Source organism: Panthera onca, chromosome D2, assembly GCF_046562875.1.
Source record: "Panthera onca isolate mPanOnc1 chromosome D2, mPanOnc1 haplotype 2, whole genome shotgun sequence".
NCBI classification, from domain to species: domain Eukaryota; kingdom Metazoa; phylum Chordata; class Mammalia; order Carnivora; family Felidae; genus Panthera; species Panthera onca.
The window spans coordinates 63,894,335-63,918,206 of NC_138349.1; the positions used below are offsets into that span (position 1 = coordinate 63,894,335).

General features: G+C 41.6%; 1 protein-coding gene across 2 annotated transcripts in view; it reads right to left on the reverse strand.

The window, feature by feature from the left end:
• ARID5B (AT-rich interaction domain 5B) overlaps positions 1-23,872 on the reverse strand; it is a 180,178-nt gene that overhangs the window by 29,100 nt on the left and 127,206 nt on the right. Inside the window, exons 1-4 of one of the 2 annotated variants that reach the window (XM_060642666.3) lie at positions 16,197-22,721; positions 14,668-14,780; positions 8,403-8,607; positions 6,420-6,472 (exon numbers count right to left, since the gene is read on the reverse strand). In XM_060642666.3, the coding sequence (XP_060498649.2) occupies positions 6,420-6,472; positions 8,403-8,607; positions 14,668-14,780; positions 16,197-16,200 (375 nt within the window). In that variant the 5' untranslated portion in view covers positions 16,201-22,721. Of the gene's footprint in view, positions 1-6,419; positions 6,473-8,402; positions 8,608-14,667; positions 14,781-16,196; positions 22,722-23,872 lie in introns of those variants that run through there. The other variant, XM_060642665.3, reaches the window with a different exon arrangement.

Below are 23,872 nucleotides of genomic sequence, written 5' to 3' on the forward strand. Positions count from 1 at the left end.
GCTAAATGATTTTATGCTTTTAAGTGCACAGTGCTCCTGGGTACACATCTCCATTTTTTGTGTCCAGATGCGCTTTTAATTCAAATGCTGCCCATGGGCTTTAAAGCAAGAAATGTCTAAGCCTTCCCATTGTCTAAACCCACAGTGGGTCCCAACGCCCTATAAGGAGAGAGGAAAGGACACGAGAGCCCTGCCTGGCCCAGCCACCGGGCATCAGGCTCCCACCTGTACAAACCTGCCTCCCGTGAGAGTCTGTGTTCATCATGCCGAAGTGTGCATTTGCTTAGGGTTGTTATTCTGTTGTCCAGAATGTGTGTTAGCTTTAAAACCCCATTTGGGCAAAACCAGTGTCTGCCTAGTAGTCCCCAGCCCCACTCAGCTGGGAAGTTTGATACCGCCATGGGGTGAGCTTGACTAACGCTTTCATTAAGCCGAGGCCTCCTGGTTATGTACACGTTTCAAACTGACCTCATATTATTTTAGGTTTTTAAGGATGCAAAGGACTTCTGGCTCTTTGTTTCCTCAAGAAAATGGTCAAATTTTCTCAAGCAATGATTTCTCTTAGCTTGTGCTTCTCCTGTGATCTCCTTCAAGATCCTCATTTAAATGTTAGGGATTCATGACATCAACCCATCATCTACTGCTTGTCATTTTAGGGCCCTGTGCCAGGTACAGAAAAGCATAGAGGTAGAAGGTAGAAGGTGGAGGGTGGAGGGTGGGGAGATACCATGAAAATAAAGAGAAGTTGCTGCTATCAAGGGTTCATGATTTAGCAGGAAGCATAACCCCATACAATTAACCATAAAGCAAGATGAAAAACCGAACAGACCACACCCAAGTAAAACAAACCAATGTAGGTATCCGAGAGACTTGATCTCGCTTTGAAGACACTTGACAGTTACTTCTTTCCCCAGTGTGGGGAAGACCCAAGAAACTATGAAAAGCTCTATACCTATTATGTTCATTAAGTTTCATTGCTTCTAAATATAGTCGTTTTCAAACTGTTCTTTAGAAGCCAAACTATGTTAGAGGTGGCTTGAAACCAGCTTTCTAAATGCTCACCTCTGCCAAGAAAACAGGTCCAGAGAGTGGGAAAGGAATCTTCCCCTTCTCTACTTTCCTGGATGGACATAGGAAAATATCCTGTCACTTCAAAACAAAACAAAACAAAACAACAAAAAAAACGGGGAAGCTATTTTAACCCAAGGCACAGTCCTGGGGCTTTGGTTTCTCTAACCTTTGAGGTTGCAGGGATGAAATCATCTTGGAGTTTTTGTGGCTTGGTTAGGAAACAGCAATCAGAAATCTTGCAGGACTCGAGTGTGTCCAGGGCTTAAGAACGTAGGAGATGTGAACTCAAGAGGCACACTGGCCTGCGTGCAGTGTTACCCAGACAGCTCTGAGAAACAGCCTCTTTCTCGGGACACCTTGAGGGCGGACTGAATTCAAGGAAGATGACTTTTTTTTCCTGGTAGTACTCCAGGAACTGGAGCCTTTCAAAACTACATGACATCATCTTTGGCCTCGAGAATTTTGAATTAAGCAAGAGGCTTTGTCCGTCCAGAGTACTAGGGTTAGATTCAGAGGGTGTCTTGAAATGATGTCAAAGCCAGAATCTGGTGTCAAAGCCTAATCCTTCCAGCAAGGAGACACGTGGCTTCTTCTTCCAGATGAGAAATAATGGTCCTGTCTCACCCGTGGGGAGAGGCGGAGCTGCTGACATTCTTAGAAGGCACCCCTTGCATGGTCTTTTGCATCTAGAATAAGATTTTCTCAAGACCCATTTCCCTACTCTACCTTCTCTCCAAATATTGCCTCTGGTTCACCTTCAAGTGGTTAGCCAAATGAAAATCACTTTAGCAAACTACCCTCAACACACCGCATCCTGGTAATACCCCAAGCTACTCTTCAAGCTTTAATTGCTTCACCAGACACTGAAGTGAAGACCTCTTTAGTTTAGCTCATCAGTGTGGCTCTATTCCGTTCTGCCTCCTCAACTGTAGGTGACCCATATTCTAAAATGTATGGAAGGATGCATGATTGTAAAGGAAAGGATCCTCATTGCCAACCGATCAAAATGCCAGGATATTGTTTTTTAGGGAATCAAATTCATTCATTACATTTATGATCTCGACCTAAGGAGGCACAGACACAAAATCCATTTCCAGCAAAGACAGAGGAGGCCAAGAGAACTGAATATAGCCATTAGTCGAATGCTTATAAAGGCTTAAAATAAAACCTTTGCTCCTCTTTTTTTTTTAATTCAATTTGAGGGTTATGAAGGACTGAAATGAAATAATCCATAATCCGCAATTCAAACCAGAAGGTTTGGAATAGTTTATAACCACAAACAAAAACAAGCCAATTAAGATGGCCTCTTTTTATAACCAGAAGGAATTCCAGAGAGATGTCTTTATCCAATCACAAGTTAACAGCAGGAGAGATACATCCACAAGTTTTAAACTTGCAGTTTTTTTACTGTTACCGAATGTTTACATCATGCAGACTTCTTGACCCATCTCCTAAGTTCACACATTTTTCTCAAGACGCAGATAAAATCTCAGCTAATAGTGTGTCCGGTTAGGCTCAGGTTAGTTACAAAGAACTCACTGTAAGATGCTACCAGTGAAGGTAGGTTATTAGATGCTTTTCCCAAAATATCACTGGAAATATGGAGAAAGCATTGTACACATACCTAAGAGACTGCTGAGGATGGAAGATATAAACACTGGTCATTTATATATGAAGGATGGTCTTTCCTTTCAGTGTTGCTATGGAGCTTGAGGCAATTGTGCACAAAATTCTCAGCAAGTCAGAATTTGAAGAAATCCATAATGACCCCATGCAACTCATTTCACCTCTCTGTGCCTCAGTTTCCTCATTTATAAAACGAGGGTGTGGGCTGGAGCAGGGCAAGTATCTTTCTCTGCACAAAGGCCTATTTGCAAAAAATAAAAATGTTCTGACACTGGGCTTTCCTGCATTCAAAATGAAAATGGCTTATCAAGTCCCAATGTAGCTAGATTACCACTTTACCAAATGGAAAAACCTTTGCTGGAAAGTTTGTGCTGCTTGGGAGCCAAAGGGATGTTAATACTCCAGCTTGCTTCTTTAGTAATGGTGTGAAGACAACTTTCTAATCTTTGATACTTGACTTAGATGGGGCCACATTTTGAAGCTGGGAGTCATGAGGGCTATTAGGCTAAGTGGGAATAATCTGTTACCATTAGCTTTGAATTAACATCCCCTAGACAGCTTATAAAAAAGGCTTCTTGGGTTCTTAGGCCCAGGGCCCACCACAGAGTTAATATCTCAGTGTGGAGGTCTAGACAGCTACGTATGCTTTAAAGTTCCCTTTGAAAATTTGAGCCCCAGTCCTTGAATAGCCTTTGGGAACCACAGATCTAGAAGATTCCAAGATCTCCTCTGAGCTCTAATGACAAGTCTACACTTGCATCTGATATCAGATAATCTCACAGATAAATGTCTTTCAGTAACACAGTGATGACAATTTAAGTCCTCAGACTGGATCTTACTCATACGTCTGCTGGACTGATGTCAAAACTGAATCCTCACTGAACATCTCATTTTGTTTATTGGCCCAATTCTACCAATAGAAAAGTGTATTCTGTACTTAGGTTCAAAAGCTTCAATGGAGCAAGGGAGTTGCAAACTTCAGTGCCTACAGGCACAACAAGGTAGCATAAGGCATTAAAAAAATAAAAAGGAAAGGAAGGAAATAAGGAAGGAAGGAGGGAAGGGAGGAAGGACAAATCCTACCAAACTGGCTTCATCCAGTTGATGACCCTGGATGTAGATTTTAGAGTAAGAGGGCTAAGTAGATTCACCGTCTCAGATGTGATGTTAGAGCTGGGGGTGAAGAATGGCAAGGGCCCAACGAACAATGAGAGAGTTGATGGGTAAATAGGGAAGGAGGAAGGGAGCGATTCCAGAAGTTGCCAGTCCCCTCTGTGGCTTGGTGGAAGAGGCTCGAAGCTCATGACCACATGAAAAGCAGATGCTGATCTGGTCTCCCATGTGCCCCCACCCCAGCCTTTCTCTCCTGCACTCCACCTACATAGAGTGAAGGCACAGCACATGGCAAAAGGGAATGCTTAGCTTGTTATAAATTTTCTATGCATTGCCTTCCATCCCTCCCCTCGCCCCCAGCCTACAGAATCATCCCAGGGCCTACCATCCCAAAGCCTTTTCTCACTGGGCTGCATCCTCTCTGGACTCCCCTTCAAGGTCACTTGTCCCAGCCACCTGGTCACTCTAAGTTATTCAGACTCTCCATGTCCAACATTATTCCACCTCCACACTTTCTTCCCCCGTTTGGCTTTCTCTTCCTGCAAGACCATGATCATTCACGTCTGAATTCTATCTATTCTCCAAAATTCTGCTCGAATGACATGAGAGTCACAAGCCTTCCTTCCCTCATTTCTAAATGAAATAGTACTTTACTTGAACAGGGAATGGACCTTTTTCCACTTGTCTTTTCATTATAATTACTGCCTCTCCTGGATGGTAAACAACTAGAAACACTGGGGTAGATATTTTTGCATCTTCTAGAGTGTGTAGCACAATGCCTCCAATATGTACGACTTAATAAGTATGTGCTCTGGTGATGTGCTGATTGTGTGGCCATTCATTATTTCCCTCATTCAACAAAAGAGAAGATACTGTGTGTTCGATATACTGCAAATGCCCTGAAACTAATCAGAAGTTTCTTTTGTGTATTCTATACCAACTTGCCGTTGCATGGCAAAAAATAGATCCTTGTGAAGATACAGAAGATACAAAAGCAGGAAAAACTGATTCTGTGAAATTTGTTGGCACTCTCCCTATCAGCAGGCAACAACAAATTTCTGGGTTTAAAAAGACATTTCATAATATTGTGCAGTATCATGTAACTTATCTACAGTTCATAAAAATGTGTATTCCTATTCTTAACATCAAGAGTTAGGCTTAAAAATCTAAGCTATGGGGCTGACTCCTGAATTCATGAGACTAAGTTATTTTTTTTTTTACATGGACAAAAGCTATAATTAGCTTAAGATTTTGCAAAACTGTGAGCCACAGTGGCAAGGAGTCAACCTCTTTTTCCTATCAACAGACCCAACCAAGTGAAAAATTTCATTATTTATTTTGTACAGTGGGTGCTTGATAAAACAAATATTGTAAGGAAATTCATGTCTATGAAATGCACATCTTATATGTGCTTCATATGAGCATTTTCTTTCTTTATAAACTTTATTTCTTTATAAACTGGTACTAGTACCTCCCATGTATTAAATGAATATTTTTACACACACACTGACTCACATCTTAAGAGTTTTTAGTCAGAATTCACAGCAGGGATTTCTACAGTAAATACCAGATTATCCGAATCACATCATGCCTGCCATCTTTTCCCGTTCCAACCCCATGACATCAAACCATTATATTAGTTTGTGGAGTAATATGCTCTATCTGGCAAGACACACTAGTTATTATGGTGGGGCTAAAATGAATTTCATTTTCTTGACTTTGTGTCTCTTATTGTCATTTTACTAAGATACAGAGATATCCCAGGTTACCTCGTGAGGAGAGAAAAAAAAAATAATTTCTTATTCGATTGCAGAAGAAACTGCACAACTTAATCTGATCATTGTGTGGAGGAGACAATATTTCCAATGACGACATCTTCCTATGTCAATTGATTTTATTACAGATATCATCTCTGCGTGCTCTGTTAATACAGCTCTTTCTTCTTTCAAGATTTTAATCTTAGTTTGTTGCTCTCACATTTTATTGGTTCAAAATACAGGCTGTAAAATCCGTGGCCATCAAATTTTCCTGTGGGCTAAAAATAACCCGTTCCTGTCAGTTAGAATTAGCTGATAAAGAGTGTCAGAGCCTGTTCTGAATAAGTTTGATAACTTCCTGTTTATGCGGCACTGACCCTTGTCTAATAAAGCTTCTTTGCCCTAGAATAAGAGGAGATTCTGCTGTCTTCTATTCCTTAATGGCCAATACTGATTACTTTTGAAAGCCTTTAATACATTTCCCATATTAGACATGAACAGATGTCAGGTATGTTGCCAAGGGAAATTTCTTTTATGCAATCTTGGCTTGTTGTACAATAATAGCCCTTTCTCAACATGGGAAAAAATTACAGACCCAACTAATTTCCCTGACAGGGGGAGAGTTACATATGTTTTCCACTTGTAGTTTTTACGACAAGTTTACAATTTTGCCAAACCTGGAACTAATTGGGATCGTTTCCAAAAGCGGCCCAATAAACCCCCAAAAGTGTGGAGCCATTTGAAAAGGCAGTCAATGACGGTTTACTCTTGCATTTTCTCCATTTTGGTCAAAGGAGGGGTGGGGGGAGTTAGGTTGCAAAATTATTTCATTTAAGTTGCTTAAACACTTACTGTTTCATATCCTCCCAGTTTTTGAGCAGCTTGAAACATAGTCCAAAGGTTAACTGTTAGAGGGACAATAAGTATTTAGATAAGCATTGCATTAACATATTTCCAAGAAACGTCAATTAAAACATTTTGTTTTGTTCTGATTTCAATGAGAAAGAGAAAAAAAAATACGAGTACCCCAGAGAGCTAAGTTCTTAGGCAACAATTTGCCAAAGGGCATTCAACACCAGGATATATTATTACCACTTAAAATATTTCTTAAGAAACAGTCGCAAATATGGAAATGGTTCTACTTTGAGGATAAAGGACAACACAGTTTTAGTCCTGTGGCCATCAGCCGACCAAGGGAAGCTAGGTTATGGTGTCCTTGGGAAAAGTGTGGCATTTCAAAATTAGGGTTGGTCTCATTCAACCCTTAGAAAGAAGCCATTGATTAAATGGTAATATATAATGCTTCCTTCAGACAAGACCTTTGCATAATGAAGAAATAACAGCCACTTTCATACATGATTATGTTTTCAATAGAATATCTGAAGGCAGCACTCCATTAAGAACTCATACAGTATTTCACTAACACGTGGTGCCTTGTAACGAGTAGGAAAACAAATATTTCACCCTAGAAGTAGCAGTGATAGAACACATCCAAGGGAAGGAAGATCCTCATTCACAGAAGAATGGAGTCCTTAGTTCTAGTCCCCTAACTTGTCTGTGTGATGTTACAAATACATACTTTGTTAAAACAGATTTCTCTTTGCAGGTTTGCATACGTTTACGCTGTTAAACGACTGTGCCCAACTGCTGGCAATCCTGTTTGTTTGTCCCAGACACCATGGAATGGGACTGCTATGGATTTGACTCTTTTACAAGAGGGGAAAATTGAATTTCAAGTAATTCCTTGGTAAGGGAAATGGAGAATAAAATTAAAATTAAAAAAAGAAAAGGCTCTTTGACACAACACGTTGGAAAAGCCTCACTGAACCTTGTACTATTTCAAAGCTATCGAGAGCCCTGCTTCGGCCTTGATTTAATCTGAACCAATGCATAATGCAACAAAGCTGTTCATAGTACATTAATTTTACTTCTATTTCAAGCAACCAGTTTTCAGACAAACATTGTAATCATTCGTAGTTATATAAGTTTATAATGGCTGCGAGTGCTCTCTTGCAATCAGTGCCAACTGCTATTAGGTATGTAAATTGTTATGTAAAACATACAGGTTTGACATTCTTCATCAAAATGACACATGGTTTTAATCTAGGAAGATACGTTTGGAGAAAATACGATTTCAAGCCAGGGGCTCATTGCTTTGTGTGCCACAAAATCCAGACAGAGGCAAAATATATATTCAGTTGTGAAATCAGGACCGGATCTGGGTTCCTTCTCTTTTTCTATGGAATTCTGCTCAGCTATGAGTTTCCTTTTCTACTTAAAAATTTATTACGATGCTTAAAATGTGCATGTCAAAGTAGTTCAAAATCGGGCTTTCGGTTCAAATCTGTGTCTTTCATGTTTCCTCTGAAGTCAGGTTTTTGTTATCCCTTAACAAATTTGGGGCTTAGGAAATATGTTTTCTCTTTCTGGTTGTTTTGTCCACCTTTAAATGTCCTCCTCTTAAAAGCTGTCTTTTCACAGGCAACATCTGTGCCCGATAAAGCGACGTCATATTATTATCTCAGAAGAAAGGCGTGACAGACACTCAAGATTGACAAAACAGAAAATGAGAAACTTTCAACATGTCTATTTCCAGTCATAATCAGTGGATTCAAGCCTATAAATATCTCACTGCAACTGCCCCAGAAGGGAACAATGTAGCGGAAAGAGGCAGGGAGAAACATTCCTGGCCTGGATGATTTGTAGATTTAGTATAAACACAGAGAGCATCATCCCCAGATTAGGATTTCGACATAATCCTGAGTCGAAACTGTTTTCCAGTTTAAAGCATACGAGTAGTGTTGATATTTCAGAGATGAAAACAAGCATACTTACTCTGTTTAAAACCTAAATAGGGTATTCGCTCTATTGGCGTCTTCCTTTCTTTCATGTATTTATAAAGTGCCACCAGGAAAGCCTGTTCATCTGCCCTGCACTCTTCACCAATGGCAACCTTTGGTTTTTCTTCATTTGAGACTTTTTTACAGTTATTATGGTTATTCTTCGGCTTGGACAAGGCTGACCTGGCCTCACATTTCACCTGGAAAAGGGGGGGAAAATATGCCACATCAAATCAAGTACAGCCTCGGGATGCTTACAAAGACACAGCTTGCACTGTGTGGGAAGGGTGAACCAGTAAATTATCCTTGTCCTGAAGTAGCTTTTTAAAGGCAACACTGCATATGAATGGTCTCACACCACGGGGTAGTAAATTTCTGTAAAGGGCCAGGTAGTAAATAGTGCAGGCTTTTGGGCCAGAGAGTCTCTGTTGGAACTACTCAACTCTAGCACAAAAGCAGTCACGGACATATAAACTAATGGGTATGGCTGTGTTCCAATAAAACTTTATTTATAGAAACATGTGGTAAGGGGGCCGTGGTCTGCCCAACTGTGCCAACCTCTGTTAGAGTCCTTACAAGTATGTTGATACGATTCCAGAAACAGTGTTTGCATCTGGCTGGACCATTCTTTTGCCTCCTTATACACTTTATTTTCTCAAGGGGCATCAGCTGTTAATGTCATTGAACAAAACGTGTCTTTTTAATATATAGTCCCGTATTTTGCACTTTGTATCAACGTGAAGTGTATTACTTCTTCATAGTAAACTTATCTTGTTGCTACTGTTTCCAGCAACCTGAAAAAACGTCACCACCAGCGGATGTCGGCATCAGGAACACCAGCAAAGTCTCTACTGTCTGTCACCTGAGGGTGATGCCTTACTGATGCACCCTCAGTAGGTAACAAAAGGTCCCACTCTTTAATGAGGGCTTCTTGTTTTTCAGTCAGCTCTGAGAATGCTGAAGATGCTAACTTGGCAAAGGCAAGAGTAGAGGTCAGCTAAAAACCAAAGAAGAGTAAGTGGAAAGAGCCATGATTAGAAAATAAATGGCAGTAAATGTGCCAGATGTTCTTGCTTCCACACTCTAGGGCAAATATGGAACTCGGCAACCTGAGTGGCTAACCTAAGGTCCCCTCCCCACCGCCATGTTCTACAAGAGGCCTCTGATGGGTGTTAAATATAACGCTAAGTTGCTGAGCTATTTTAATTGTAAAAAGGGGAAGTACAAAGGGTCAGACTTTGAGTTCAAATGTGCCCATGGGGAATGTGTACAGTTCGATATTCTTCACATCTCCAGATCTCACATCGGAGAGAAGAGGGCTGGGGAATTGTTATGAACAAAAATGTCCCACATATTTGACATTGTTTTCCATTTCAGATTTTTGAGCCTTCTTTTTCTTCCCCTTCAGAGTCTCCTTCCCAGGCATTAAGAATATAAAAGCCTATGCTCATCTATAAAAGGGGATGGCGTCCTCCTGTGCACAGGGGTTTTCTTCACGTTGTTCTCTTAAGGGAATATGCGAGGTTAATATCTTCAGACTGGTTCTGGAAAAAATAAAACTTCCTGTACAACTCATTCGACTGGGCCCCTAGATAAGATTATAATTTTTAAGGGGCTGGTGGAAATGGGATTAAAATATTTTTCCACGTAGAATTTTTACCGACAGTATTTTCAAACCTTAGTACTTTGCCACATTATATTATGGCGAGCATCCTGTGAAAATTTATGTTGTCATCAGTTTTCACTGCCAAATTTTCGATGCAGTCTACAGTTCTGATGAAATCTATAATTTAATGGCTTTTTGAAATCATAAAATCATTCCAGTTTTTATCTGGATTGCCCCGGGCCTTTTGCGAGTGGGTACTATGTAGCCAGGCTCCATTCTAAGCCCTTTTTAGGTATTATTTCATTTTATGCCCATAATTCTAATGAGGCACGTTGTTATTCTCCTTTTAGAGATGAGGGGACTGAGGTACAGAGGTGATGAGTAACAGGTACAAGATCATGTCCAAGTTAGTAAGTGGTGAGTTTGGGATTGAGCTCTAGGGCCTGTGGTATCAAACACTATGATTTACTGACACTCATAAAAAAAATTAAATCGATAGTCAAAACGCACTTGCAATTAAAAGCATATCTTAATAGTGGGTGTTACAAAACATACAGCTTAGAAATATGATCTAGCAAATGAGGAACAAAAGATGAAACTAGATGGTTTCCAAAGTATGAAACCAAAGGGCTCCGTTCCTTCTATTGTATATCAAGCAAAGGGAAGGAAACTAGTATCCACTGAGCCCTGGCAGTGAGCTGGATACAGTGCTGTGGTCTCACACAGTCTCCTGAATGTTCGTTCGTAACAATCAGAAATAACAATCATAGATTGGCTCCATTTTACAGTTGAGGAAAATGAAGCTCGGTGAGGTTATGTATTTTGTTACTGGGCGCATGGGGGGCAGAACTCTGGGTATGGACTCAGGTCTGCTTCACTCCAAATCCCAGTTTTGCCCAAACAGGAGTAGATACAAGATTTGCATATAAAACAGGCTGAGTCTTAACTGTGAAGCAATAATGGGCCATATATATATATATATATATATATATATATATATATATATGTAATTAGATCAGAAGCACCACTATTAAGGGAGTATGAGGTTTCCCTCTGTGTCTAGATGGCCACCTAACCTTGTGCCTCAACTGTGCAGAAACACCCAGAAACAGAAGGAAAGCATGGCGGAGGTGCACAACCCAGGCCCAGAGTCATTCAGACTCCCTGCTTTGTAGAAAAGGCTCCTGGGAAAGCCAGGCTGCCACCTCCTGAACTCCATCCTGAACCTCAGTGGGCATCCCAGCAGGTCTCTCCTTGCAGGGGTGGGGGGAGGGGCACACATAGGCTTTGTAAGAAGTGAACAGTGGTTTCCTTTCTCAGACTCGCTCCATACATTTCTTGAGTTAACATAAGAGCCCCTTAGACTATTATCGCATTTCTGGGTAGGACCTGGCCAAGTTACTTTCCACATTTTTCTCACATTTACCCCAAATATTCTCATTTTAACTTAACATTTTAATCTATTGCAGTTCCAATAGGAACTAGTCTTCATGTTGACCTTGAGAATGCCCAATCTTTTGATGGTGACAGTTAATTACTCGATCTGTTTTTCCAACCTGAACACCTTATACTTGTTGAGTTCACTAAGAGCTTTGGGGTTTCTAAAGTGATTGAGGAAGTGCTAATTAAAGAATCCACATTTAATGTTTTCAGTGAACCACCACCTATTTGATATTAACCACATCCTTTCACTGGCCTGAGTTATAACTGATCCAGCCTTCAACTGGGGCAGCAAGATGTGATGAACCAGCAAGAAAGAAGAGCCACAGTCTCATTTGGATTTGTCACTGACTTGGTAGGAGACCCTCATGTTCTTCCTCAGTGACGCAGGAAGATAATCCCTGGGGGTCCCTGGGGGTTTGAGGACCAAACTGGATGAAAAATATTGAAGATAATGAAAGTATCACCTTTGTGAACTATCAGGATGTTCCTGATTTAAATGTAAGAACATATGGCACACCATGGCTTCCCTTCTTTTGTTCCTTTTAGAGTCTAACCACCTGTTATATACTTCTGGCCTTTCGAAGGGGCTTACAGAATGTGAAGAGTTATTTGCCTCTTATTGGTGGAGGCCTTCCACTAGAGGCCTGGACTGAGAGGGATTTTCTTGCACAGATCACCGTATGAACGGGCTTGGGCCCCCCTCTGCTGCCATAATATGATCCTAGGGAAACAGCAGGATTTGGTTGGACATTTTCAAGACATCCTCAGAGAACCGGTAGCCTCTTCCCGTGTGTCTTTTGCTGTCTTTGGAAAGCCATGAAATTCTCCGTCCCTTAGAAAACAGTCTTGCAAAGCTGGTTTTTATGTTCTCATTGAGAGAGTGCAAATTTTTGATGGCGACAGGCAAATGGCTGCCATTGTTCTTCCAGCCATGCACACAACAGATCCAGGAGGTTCTCCCTCTAGAGAGCTTAGTGGGGTGTAGCTGCACGAAGCTGGGATTTATCCATAGTTAGAAATGGTCTGTTTGAGACATTTTTGTAAAACTCAGTCACATAGGTCTTGGTCATAAAGCCAAACTGTCACTTGAAACACTGCTTCCAGTCCAGCAAGTGATCAGATGGTCACAGGCTGTGGTCTCCATTCCAGTGTTTCATGAGGAAAGACTCCTTGAAGACATAAATGCCTCTCTAGTGGTTGTTCTGGGCCCAGACGTGGCTTGTTCATTCTGTAGAGACTTTACATCTGTCTGTTGGTGCCAAGAGACAAGCCCACCATACTTCATACCTATTCATCTCTTTCTTCTAGTAGAACTGATCTTGCCAGGCCCGTTGAAAGCAGCCAAGGCAAAACTGTAATCCAAGAGTCTGAGGAGAGCTGGGTGTTTAGACCAGTCCACCAGTGGGAGAGTGACCCACCTCCTTGTAAAGATACTGAATGGAAGCACTGGTGGGAGGGGGTGGAAAGGGTCACTTAGAAAACCCAGGTTTGACCACTATCCCTCCTAGGAAGTCAGTGAACATCGCATACAGAGCAGGTTTGTGTTCTCTTCGGTTTTGTGGATCCTAGTGTGAGTCTTGAGCTGCCTTCCATGGTGAGAAATATTGGAGGTGCAGTTCTTTCAGATCAGTTTGTAGGAGTTTTGTAAAATTCCCAGGGGCATACTTCCTTAGTAGCTCCAAATGACATGGGAAGGAGCTTCATCCTGCTGGGCTCAGGTACAGAACATACTGGGGTAAACACATGATGTCACCTTGGAGGTATGAGGCAGGGTGCCAACATGAGACACTGGCAGTGCAAACTCTGTGCAATGCAAAGATCCTAAAACCTTCTCGCTCCATTCTATGGTATCTTGCAAACCACATCACAGGGAATAAACTGTTCCTGCTGACATTCTTCAAGACTACGGAAGCTGATAGGCAGTTCTAGGGCTGAGATGTCCAAATTACTAGAGAGTGTCATTCTTGGTACCCACATGCACTCATTTGCAGAAGGTTAAATAAGCAGAACAAAAATAACTTTAGGGAAAGACAGATCTGTTTTTAGACAGAAAATACACATTTCTACTGGCTGATCTCTTTTTAACCCTTTGCATTCTTGGAAGCATGAAGAAACCCTAACAGAAAGGTCATCAGAACTTCCTGATATAACAATCACCTGCTAAAAATAAGATTTATAAACTGTGAATGTCTCAGATTTGCTTCCATTACACTGGGAAGAGGCTTGGCACATGTGGCAGAAAAATAGTAGACTGTCAAACCCAGAGCCGAATTCATATTTTTCTACAGCAGCATCTTCCAAATTCACCACTAGCCAAAATGGTCCATTTTCATACACTTAGTCCTTGAATCTGGAAACATAATATCAGTTGAAATCTGGTCTTCAATTCGAGTCCTAAAGGGGTTAATGCTGTCTTTGGCACAGAATCAACACCTAAGTATGAACACCCAGTAAACAGAACCGTGCAAATCTGACCAACCACCCCCACAAAAGTCAAAAGAGTGAGTCTAAAAATATGAAGTGACACTTCACCCCTCATCGTGCTCAGTCCCTCAGGTGTGCACTTTCCAGACTCCACGGAACTCTTTGGCAAAATGGGCCTGCGCCCGGAAAAAGAGTTTAGCATTTGTATTTTCCTTCTGCGTTACTGGAGATCTTTACAAAGACATAAATGTATATATGGCTGCATGTGTATGTGTAACTCTTTTGCTATGTAGGTAAATATCTTCAGTTTTAATCTAAGGTAAATTAGAGGTGACTTTGGAAAAAAAATCACTAAAAAGCTTAATTCTAGACATTTCTAATTTCATCCTCTGTTAATCTCTGAAACATATTTAGATGAACACGTTCAGAAAGAGGATGGTTCAGCTTGGTCTATTTTTGACACAAGCAGAGTAAACTATGTCATTGTGTCACCTACTATGAAATCTCAGCTTCAATGACGTGGGCGCTTAATCATCTGTCCTTTACCCAACCGGCCAGCCTGGGAGGTGGGAAGCCTTTCTGTTGACTAATCAAAATGCCTCCACTCCCCCTTCCCCCAGCCACACAGGGGAGAGGAGGTGGCGGGAACAGACACAGAGGGCTGTGAATACCAAAGTCAGATTCTCCACTAAAAACTGCCATCAAGACACAAGAGCAGAGAGATAAAGAGAAAGAGGAAAAATAAAAAGATGCAGCCAAATGGATACCAGGGAGCAAATGACCCTACCTTGGCAACAGCTTTGCCGTCGGAATTGTTGTTAGAATCTTTAACACCACTGAACGAATCTCTTCTCTGTGGGCATGGCTTCTTTTTGCGTGGTCTGCCTTTAAGGTTTGGCGCTGAAAACAAACGAAGAACAAATTGATGTACATTTTCATGGGCGTGGGCTTCCTTACGAAAGACCATGAGTGCTACTACAGCGGTGCCCTCTAAACTGTTCAGAGAAACGTACGCATCTCATTTTATGCTCCTCTCTCTGACGGGCCGCACCTTGGTAGACTCCACAGTTCTGTACATGCTTCCCCAAGCGAATCTACTGCACTTTAACATGTCTAATCAGTGTAAATAAAATGAAGCTCTCAGCTCTCAAGGACAATGGTAAGGAAAAGGCACTTCCCTACTGTTAGAAAATAAACATGTTGAGCTGAAAGTCCACCCGAAGCCAGGCTCGGAGATTAGTCTTTGTTTTGTTTTGTATCTGTTTTTCAGAAACCTAGGTGAAATGCCAGCCCACTATGGTATCATAGTAATGTGGCGCTTGAAAACCTCTCTCTTCAAAAGTGGAGACATGAGCAGTTTCTTAAATTATGATACAAATAAGTTGATATGATACAAATGAGTAGAGAGAGAGAGCTATAGAAAGAACATTCATAGTTAACAATCCAAAAAATATTCTTACAAGTATTTACTAATAATATTGCGACCAGCATGTTTCAAATCTCAACAAATCTGGCTGATACATTTAAATCAGCATGCTCTCTTTTTCCTTCTCAATGTGGTAAGATATCGAGGGTTATTTAAAATTACTTCCAAAGATCACACTGGGGTTAGCCTGATTCTGTGAAGATTATACTTTTTGAAAGCCACAGACAAGGTGCAAAGCAGAGTTCTATTTCATCCTTGATGTTGAGCCTGAATCCCTTTAAGATCCATACAGAAAGCAGGGGAAAAAAGGCTGCTGTTTACCTAGTGCTCGGACTGTCCGGCATCAGCTTTCATATTTAGCTTCATCAGTCACGCAAGTCAAGCAAAATTAAAACAAACCGTGAAACAAGCAGCCCTTGAACGGTTCCAAACTAGTGAATTGTATTGTATCCTGAGCAGTTTTTCCCAGCCCTGTCGAGGTACCCGCGCTTTTTTTTTATTGCTTAAAGATAGGATTACGACGGTGCCAATCTGAACCACTCGAACGCTCTTAATTGTTGTTAATCTTACTTACATCACACATTTAACCAGTGGTTTTAGGACATTTTACACTCTGCTCCTCAACATGTCTCCCGTGCCCTCGCTTTTCTACCGTGGATAACAGTTGTGCTGTTGGTAAAGTCCAGAAGAGCAGAGCTGCCTTTCTAGCCCGGCAAAAGTTTAAAAAGTGGCTGTGGGGCTCTGGCTCCCCCTCCCAAACCTGTTCCCCTCTCTTCTCCCCCCCCACCCCAGACGGGTGTCCAGAAGTCCACCCCCAAAAGCCAGCCTGGAATTATCACAGGTAAACACCCTCGCAGACAAAAATCAAGCAAAGAGAAAGTAGCGATTACCCATTCCAGTCGACAAACATCTGCCTGAGGATGTCTGTGCTCATGAAAGCTACAGCATGTGACTGCTTCCCGGCCACGTCCCTGGAAGTCTTGACTTGGTGTGGATGTCAGCTTCCCTCCCAACGCGAACGCAAGTGCAAGCTGCCAGGCTCAGCGCTGTGCTTACGACTCCCCTCCCCCGGCAGCTCCATTACTCATGTAAACACACAGCAGTGACTAGCACGGAGTGTGTGGGATGAGCTCTGAGGACTTTGCCGAGTTGCCAGACTGGCAGGGAGGGCTCTGCTCTCTCCCCCTCCCTGCACCGCCTTGGTGATTTCATCGGGCCTGTGTTGTGGATCCTGACCTCCTGCTCTCCTGTCACAGCCTAATGCCACCTTCCATGAACTGCCCCGGTCCTCAGCCTGGAGCCAGGGCGTGGACTATTTTGGTGTCGCGCAGAAGTGTTTCCACAACCGACTCAAGTGCTAAGACTTTAATGACCGCGAGGGAATGATGTACTTTCATGTCCCTTATCAAAATAATAGCCTAGCAGAAAGCTGACAGAGAGACAAACAGAACTTAGGGTAGGTCTGAGACATTTCATTAAAAGAAACAAAACAATATCGCCTCCGTTCTCAGATTTGTTAACTATGGTCTCTCCTTCCTAACATTTTGGCAAAAAAGACCTCCAAAACATTTAAACCTAAAAGCATTTATTTCCAGAAGAGCTTTCAAATCCCAAAGGCCTTTTAGATAGAACTTGTACTGAACAGGCTGTTTTAAATAAAGGCAAAGGTTCCAGGAACCGACAATAAAGTCATCCTTAAATCGGGTCTATTTTCTCCATTCTTTGAGCTGTTTTCAGAACCCAGAAAAGCACATGTGCCCTTCCCCAACAGATTCTGAGAATTGTAAATTTAGAACAGGCTAGCACCTAATATTCTGGTCACACAAACTTAAACTCTCAATGGGATTTGATCAAGAGAAAAAGCCTTTTGTTCCTAATGAGGCAAGTCGCTGACATTTCAGGTAGGCTGGGCAAATCCCACCAATCACTCAAGCCTCAAACTCAAATATCTCTTCTCCTTTCCCCTCTGCCCTCCTTTTTCTGACTTTCTCTTATGGAAGGTATCACTGTATTCTTTGTACTTTAGTTGGGTTTTATGGCTTATTATTATCCTAAATTGGAGAGTCCTTAAGGGCAGGACCATGTCAGACTCATCTCTCACCTGCCCAGCACACACCCAGGAGGCGGCATTACATAATATAAATCTGTTGAATGAATAAGTGACTAATGGAAATAAAGGTGCCCACATGTAACTCCTTCAAGCTTCCAGCCGGACCCACACACTTGGCCTTGTGCATACCTGTCATGTTGGGCACCTGTAAACCTCTGCTCGCCTTTACTATTTACACTTGAGCTCTGGGAACATAACCCAGTGACCAGGAAGTTTGCTCTGGGAATTGAGACTGAAAACCTAAGGCCTTTGGTTCCTGATGACTGTTAAGCCTTTGTGTCTGGCATCTTAGATGAGCTGTGATCTTGTACCCAGTGTAACCAGTGCCCTGATGAGCAGATGTTCAAAGTCCCAGGGAGAACAGAGAATGCAGAACTGGATGGGAGCCCCCATGACACAATTTGAAACCTTTTAGATCCGTAAGACCCTGGGCAAAGCTTTGGGACCGAGGAGCTGGCTTTTGGGGGCGGGGGGAGTAAAAATTATGGTCCCTGGGCTACTTTTGTTTTTCTTACAGAGTCAAGAAAACAAATCATTTGCAAGGGAAGTGAGTGAAAACAAATGCTTTATGGTGTGGTGGTGTTCAGGAGTGCGGGAGGCCAGCAGTACACTTATTGATAGCATAACTGGGTCTAGTTAGATCCGCTACAGAACAAACTAGTGTGAAGCAATAAATGCTCGGTTACTTTTGCATGTGTATATAATCCACGCTCATTCACAGAATTCAATGTTTTCAATATTACACATGAATAATAACAATAGCTGGTATTTATTGTGCACTTTCTCTGTGCCAGTCAGCACTTTGCATACAATACTCATTTAAAATTCACAGCAAACCAACGGGAAGGCGCCGTTATTATCCCCATTTTCCAGACCAGGAAACTGAGACAGCGATGGAATTAGTTGTTTTAGGTCATGCAACTGGTTACTGGTAACAGGATCCAACCCGGGCAACTGGACTTTATCCAACATCCCTGCTTTAAGTAACTTCTAACAGACACAAACACTCAGTCTGTCTCATAATGAGATATTTATATTATTAACTTGGGCTGGCAGTCACCAGGGAGCTTTCCCTAAATGAAAACAGTCAAATACCACGACACGGTACAAGGGAACTAAAAGCCCATCTCAGGCAGCAAACAGCATCCTCCAGACTTGAGGCAGGGCAGGGTCCCCATCAATCCTGACTCAGCAGTAGGTGACAGACTTCCACTAAAGCCGCAGAGTTCCAATAAAACTTCGTGTGCCACGCACATCACCCCTTTGCAGGGGGCCACTGACTATTCTGCCCACTGCAGAAGAACAGTGAAAGATCTCTGTGGTTTAAAAAAAGAAAATCTTTCCTCTCTGACTGCCCATCTGTTCCTCTTACTCAGGGCCATGAAATTAACAAGTATTCACCTTTGTGAAGTCACTGCTATTTCTATAGGCATTAATCCCAGGAGAGTCAGCAACCGGCCACTTTGACATCTCATCCACGTGTTTTGTCTTCTCCTTTTGTAAAACTCATTCAAACATCAATACAATATAGCTTTCTTAAAGACAATATAGCAAAACAAGGTTTTTGTTCGTTTGTTTTCTTAAAGCATCTAAAGTTCAGAGTTTCCAGGCATTCATTTATATATTCACTTCTCTATGGGTTTTGCCAAAGTTATGTGTCAGGACAGCACAGGTGTGGGAAACTTTCAGCTCAATCCCAACCCTTGAAATAATAATAATAAAACAAAGGAAATGTAACCAGTTACTGGCAAAGTAAATTGCTTTTGGCTTAAACGTCCCTGTTTTTTTTCTACTGTGTTCTTCCTGTCATGACCGTCTCTCTTTTTTTATAACATTTATGCTCTTGGAAATACCACGAAGATAAACTGCTATAAAAGCTGGATTGACTCATCAGTTAACAACTCTTTCTTCTCATTTTGCAGAGACGATTTTGTTGCCAGCACAGCTCCATATTCTCTCGAGAAATTCTCTGTGAGCTTCCACTTAGAGATAGGACTTGCTTGTTGGTGGGGGACTGCAATTAGGAGGATGGAAAACCAGGCATCATTTTCTTAAGAGTCTGACCCCCTAGGGTCAATATCTAGAGGAAGTTGGCCGAGCGTTAACTCACTTGATTTGCAAGTTGTGCGTGCGTGTCCGCACTGGGGTGTGTGTGTGTGTGTGTGTGTGTGTGTGTGTGTGTGTGTTTTAAACACCAAACACAAGCCAGAAAACTAAAGTCCACTGACTGATGCATTAGGGACTGAGAAACATTGGTCCATGTATAATGCACATTGCTGATAATACTTTGCATTTCTGTAATGCCTTTCCTCTGAGGATCTCAATTCTCTGCTACATTTTCTTTGTAGACAATAATCTTAAAATACTCTGGCAAGTTTCAGCATGGAGCTTTGCTCTTGCTGGAAAAAAAAATACCCTAATTTAGTTATCATTTACTGTGTTCTATTTTCAATGTTTCCCTTTTGACTATTTAGAAACTTCCTCTTTCACTACAACAAAAATAGGATGAGTGTTTTTAAAGTTATTAATGTATGACTAAAAGATTTAGAAACCAAGAATGGCAGAAAGCTTGATCAGAGCCACTCCTGAAATTTATGGGTGTAATAAAGGAGAGCCATTTCACAGATAATCTCTTATAGAATTTCAGTTTTCAAATACTTGGAAAAAAAGAAAAGAAAAACAGAAGCTCTCAGCCCTCGTTTTGGCTTTAACTTACAGCCAACATTTTTATTTTAAAAATTCATAAATGATACCCTTAAATGTTTCAAATCCACAGCATTTCCATATACTCACTACCCCGCACCTAATAGAGAGGTGCCAGGAATCTGTGGTTGCTAGTACTTAACGTCTGTTAATTAGCTGAATCTTTCTGTGAATTCACAGGGCGTTAATTACATATAGATTTAAAAATTTTCAAGTTTACTTTTATTCTGTTTTCCTATAAACAATCTTCTAGGCCCAACAGGAATGTTGGAGAAGCAGCTGTGTTATAAAAGAAATGAGCACCCGGGACCACAGACCAGCAAAACTCTATCTTGTGTGGTGTTCTAACCTTAAATGATGACTTCAAAGCAATAGGAAGGTAAAACAAAAAAACAAACAAACCAAAACACTGCAAGAATGTCATCGCTTTCTGTAACTGTTCTGACAGTTCCCTTTTCAAGAGTAATTTTTTTTTCTTAAATAAAGCCATGAAAAATAATAATTTAGAGTCATGAACCGAGACTAGACCTGGCCGCAGATGCTCTCACTCTCAAATGTCCCCGAGACCACACAGCCCTGAACAGCGAAGGCTGCACCTGCCCCAGAGGGATGATCACACTGACACTCTGGATGTCATGGCCGCCTTGAGTTTCCAAGTGTGCTTTAGACCTGGTGTGGTTTGGACCACAGTGTCCATAACAACAATTTAGCATTTCCAATGCACTACACTCTCTCAGAACCCAGATCCACTTCTACCTCCTGTGAAGGGTGAGCAGTGACATTGTTAGAAAGGGGGTGGGGGTGGGGGGAAGACATGAAGCAGACTTTACATGAGGTCCAACCACTTTGGCTCTTGGTCAAAATCACTGAGATCCCCACGAGTCACTAATGAGAGTGGAATGTATTAGTGCGTTTGTCATACCTGGACTGCTTTGGCGGCTTAAGTCCAAAATGGCCATGGACTTCATTGACTGCTCAACAAACCATGTACATAAACACTCTTGTAATCCCTTCCAAAACATGCCCGTCTTACTCACTCTTTGTTTCATACTTGTGAATGCTGCAGCAATTGTTAATGCCCCTGATCAAAGTTTTAGTAATTTCATAGGCATGTGATTTGCATAGCTATTTCCTGATCCGCCTTCTCTCTGCCCTGGAGGTCTTCATTTCTCAGAAACATTTAAAAACACAGATTATTTGACTTATCCCCTTCCCCCACCCTATAAACGGAACTCGATTTGCTAGCTCATCTGTATTGCTAATTGGTTTGAAAGCATGTGACTCCACGCATTCTTGCCATTAAAACACAAGCAAACCTCTTTTTTAGTCAGGTTTTACCAGCAGTGACAGGCAGATTTCTATCTTTATTTCCCTCTGTGTCTTGAGGAGGAGAGAAATTTAAATGCCCAAATGTTATCTCTATATTATTCTGAAACAATGTAGTGAGTTCCAAAGGAATGCAGAAATGTTCTAGAAGTATAGAATAGGCTTGTCTACAAGAGCCTTGGGAAAGAAGAAAGGGATTACGGACACTTTTCACTACCACTTGCAGAATGAGAGGAAAATCTGGGAATGAAATCAAGGTGCGGAGTGAAGAGAGATTCTGGGTTTTCAGAAGACGGACTTTCTAAGGAGAGAATTCTGGAAATAGGGATGAAAATGGAAATCCATGCTTGACCTTTCAAACGCTCACCTTCCCTTTGGTTTGTTCTGGCTAGGCCCAGTATCCTTCATGGAAACCATTCTCAGTGAAAGGTCCCCTTCAGGACCTGCTGAAGGGGCAGAGGGGGTGGCTCCCAGGTGTCCCACAAATGTTTGTCTCTGAGGGTATGAGATCTATGTACCATGGCATCAGGAGCCAATGGAAGACTCTTTCGCCTTCAAAGTACGAAATTTACAATTCTGTAAAGAAACATCAGAGCAGGGCTGCCTTCGTGGCTCAGTCGGGTAAGTGTCCGACTCTTGGTTTTGGCTCAGGTCATGATCTTGTGGTTTTGTGGGTTTGAGCCCCACATTGAGCTCTGTGCCAACAGCACGGAGCCTGCTTGGGATTCTCTCTCCCCTTTCCTCTGCCCCTGCCCCACTCGTGCTGTGTGTGTCTCTCTCCAGATGAATAAACTTAAAAAAAGAAAAAGGAAAAGAAACATCAGGGCAGAGTGGATGCCTGAGGACTTAGCTTGGTACATGGAGTACAGGTGGTGGTGTGGTCCAGGTGTTACTACTGAGCACAAAAGGTCTGATTTCTTGCCCCCAGCTGCAAGATCTTGTCATGAAGTCAGGTCTCGTCATGAAGTGGCAAACCCAGCAAAACCAAAAAGGGCCTCTAAAAATGCCACAGGGTCTCAAACTTCTACTTTCACATCTACCCAGCAACTCATTTCTCCTGCTATATTCTTCTCCCTGGATGCCTGGTGCCCATGGTCCCTTTTTCAGGCCCTGGGTCCCAGCCTCCTCTCTTAATGGAGAAGACCATGTTGGGTGTTGAGGAAAAACCTGCATGAAAGCTGTTAATAATTAGATGAAGTGCATTGTTTCAATGCTTACTATGTACTTTTTCTTAAGATTTTGAAATAACTTATGTTTCCATTTTTTGAAAACTATTCCATGAACAGATTTAGTTGTTCTTTGTATGATTGTCTGTAAGAATAGAATATTAATTTAAGATACTTGTTTTTTTTTAAGTTTTAGGCTATTTTAAAGATCCAGTCTGAAAATACTTCTTAAGGACATTTTGATTTCTATAATTTATGAAATGTATAAAGATAGGACCTCTTAAACATAGAGACTTTTTGTCTCTCTCTTTTTTCTTTTTGTTACAACCAATAGACCCACTCATTCTAGTACATGATTGATATGTTCTGTGGTGTTACTATTGAGCATGACAGCACAGAAGTGAAAGTTACATGTTTTGTGTTGAACAGCCTTGCAAGGGGCAGCAAATATCAGAGCAGTTTTTAAACTCTCTATAAACAGAACATTCTTGGTCAGCCATTTCTCCAGGTTTGGAAATGAGATATTCCATTTTCAACATTGAGGATAATTGATTTGCTACATCTCTCAAGAAAACATTCCCTACTTGGAAATAAGTAAAAGAGACATTGTGTGTGTGTGTGTGTGTGTGTGTGTGTGTGTGTGTGTGTGAGTGCATGTGTGGTTTAGCATGGAGGTATTTAACTTTGGCAGACTTAGACTAATATGTTATGAGAGACATTTCAGGTTTTCAAACACATACACATAAGAAAAAGTAAAAGGTCATCAAGTAATAGGCTTCCAATCCCTTTTTTAAAAGATCCCAAAAGGAATTTGTACTTAAAAGGGATTTTTCACTTTCTTTATGCTTTTCTATCTTTCAGAAAGAATAATTGAAAAAGGATAGTCTCTTACTTAAAAAATAAAAAAAGATGACTACTGTAGTTTGTCTGAGACTTACACATTTTTCTTTCTCACATTAAGCCTTCCCATCCCTTTTTCCCTTTCCGAGCTACCAGTGGCATCTCTGAGCTTGATTTGTTTGTGGGTACATACAAGCCCCAATACCAGAAAACGACTTCAATCGCTCTCCTGCGATACCAAGGAACTCCTAGACCCACGGCAGAGAACAGTGTGTGTGTTGGAGCAGAGTGGAGTGAGGGTCCAGAATGAGGACAGCAAGGGTCTGGGCTGTGCGTGTAGAGTCAGGGAAAGCTAGAGTGCTCCGTCAGTGGGAGTGGGTGTGTGTCACCTTCTGGAGAAACACGGACAGATAACTACATC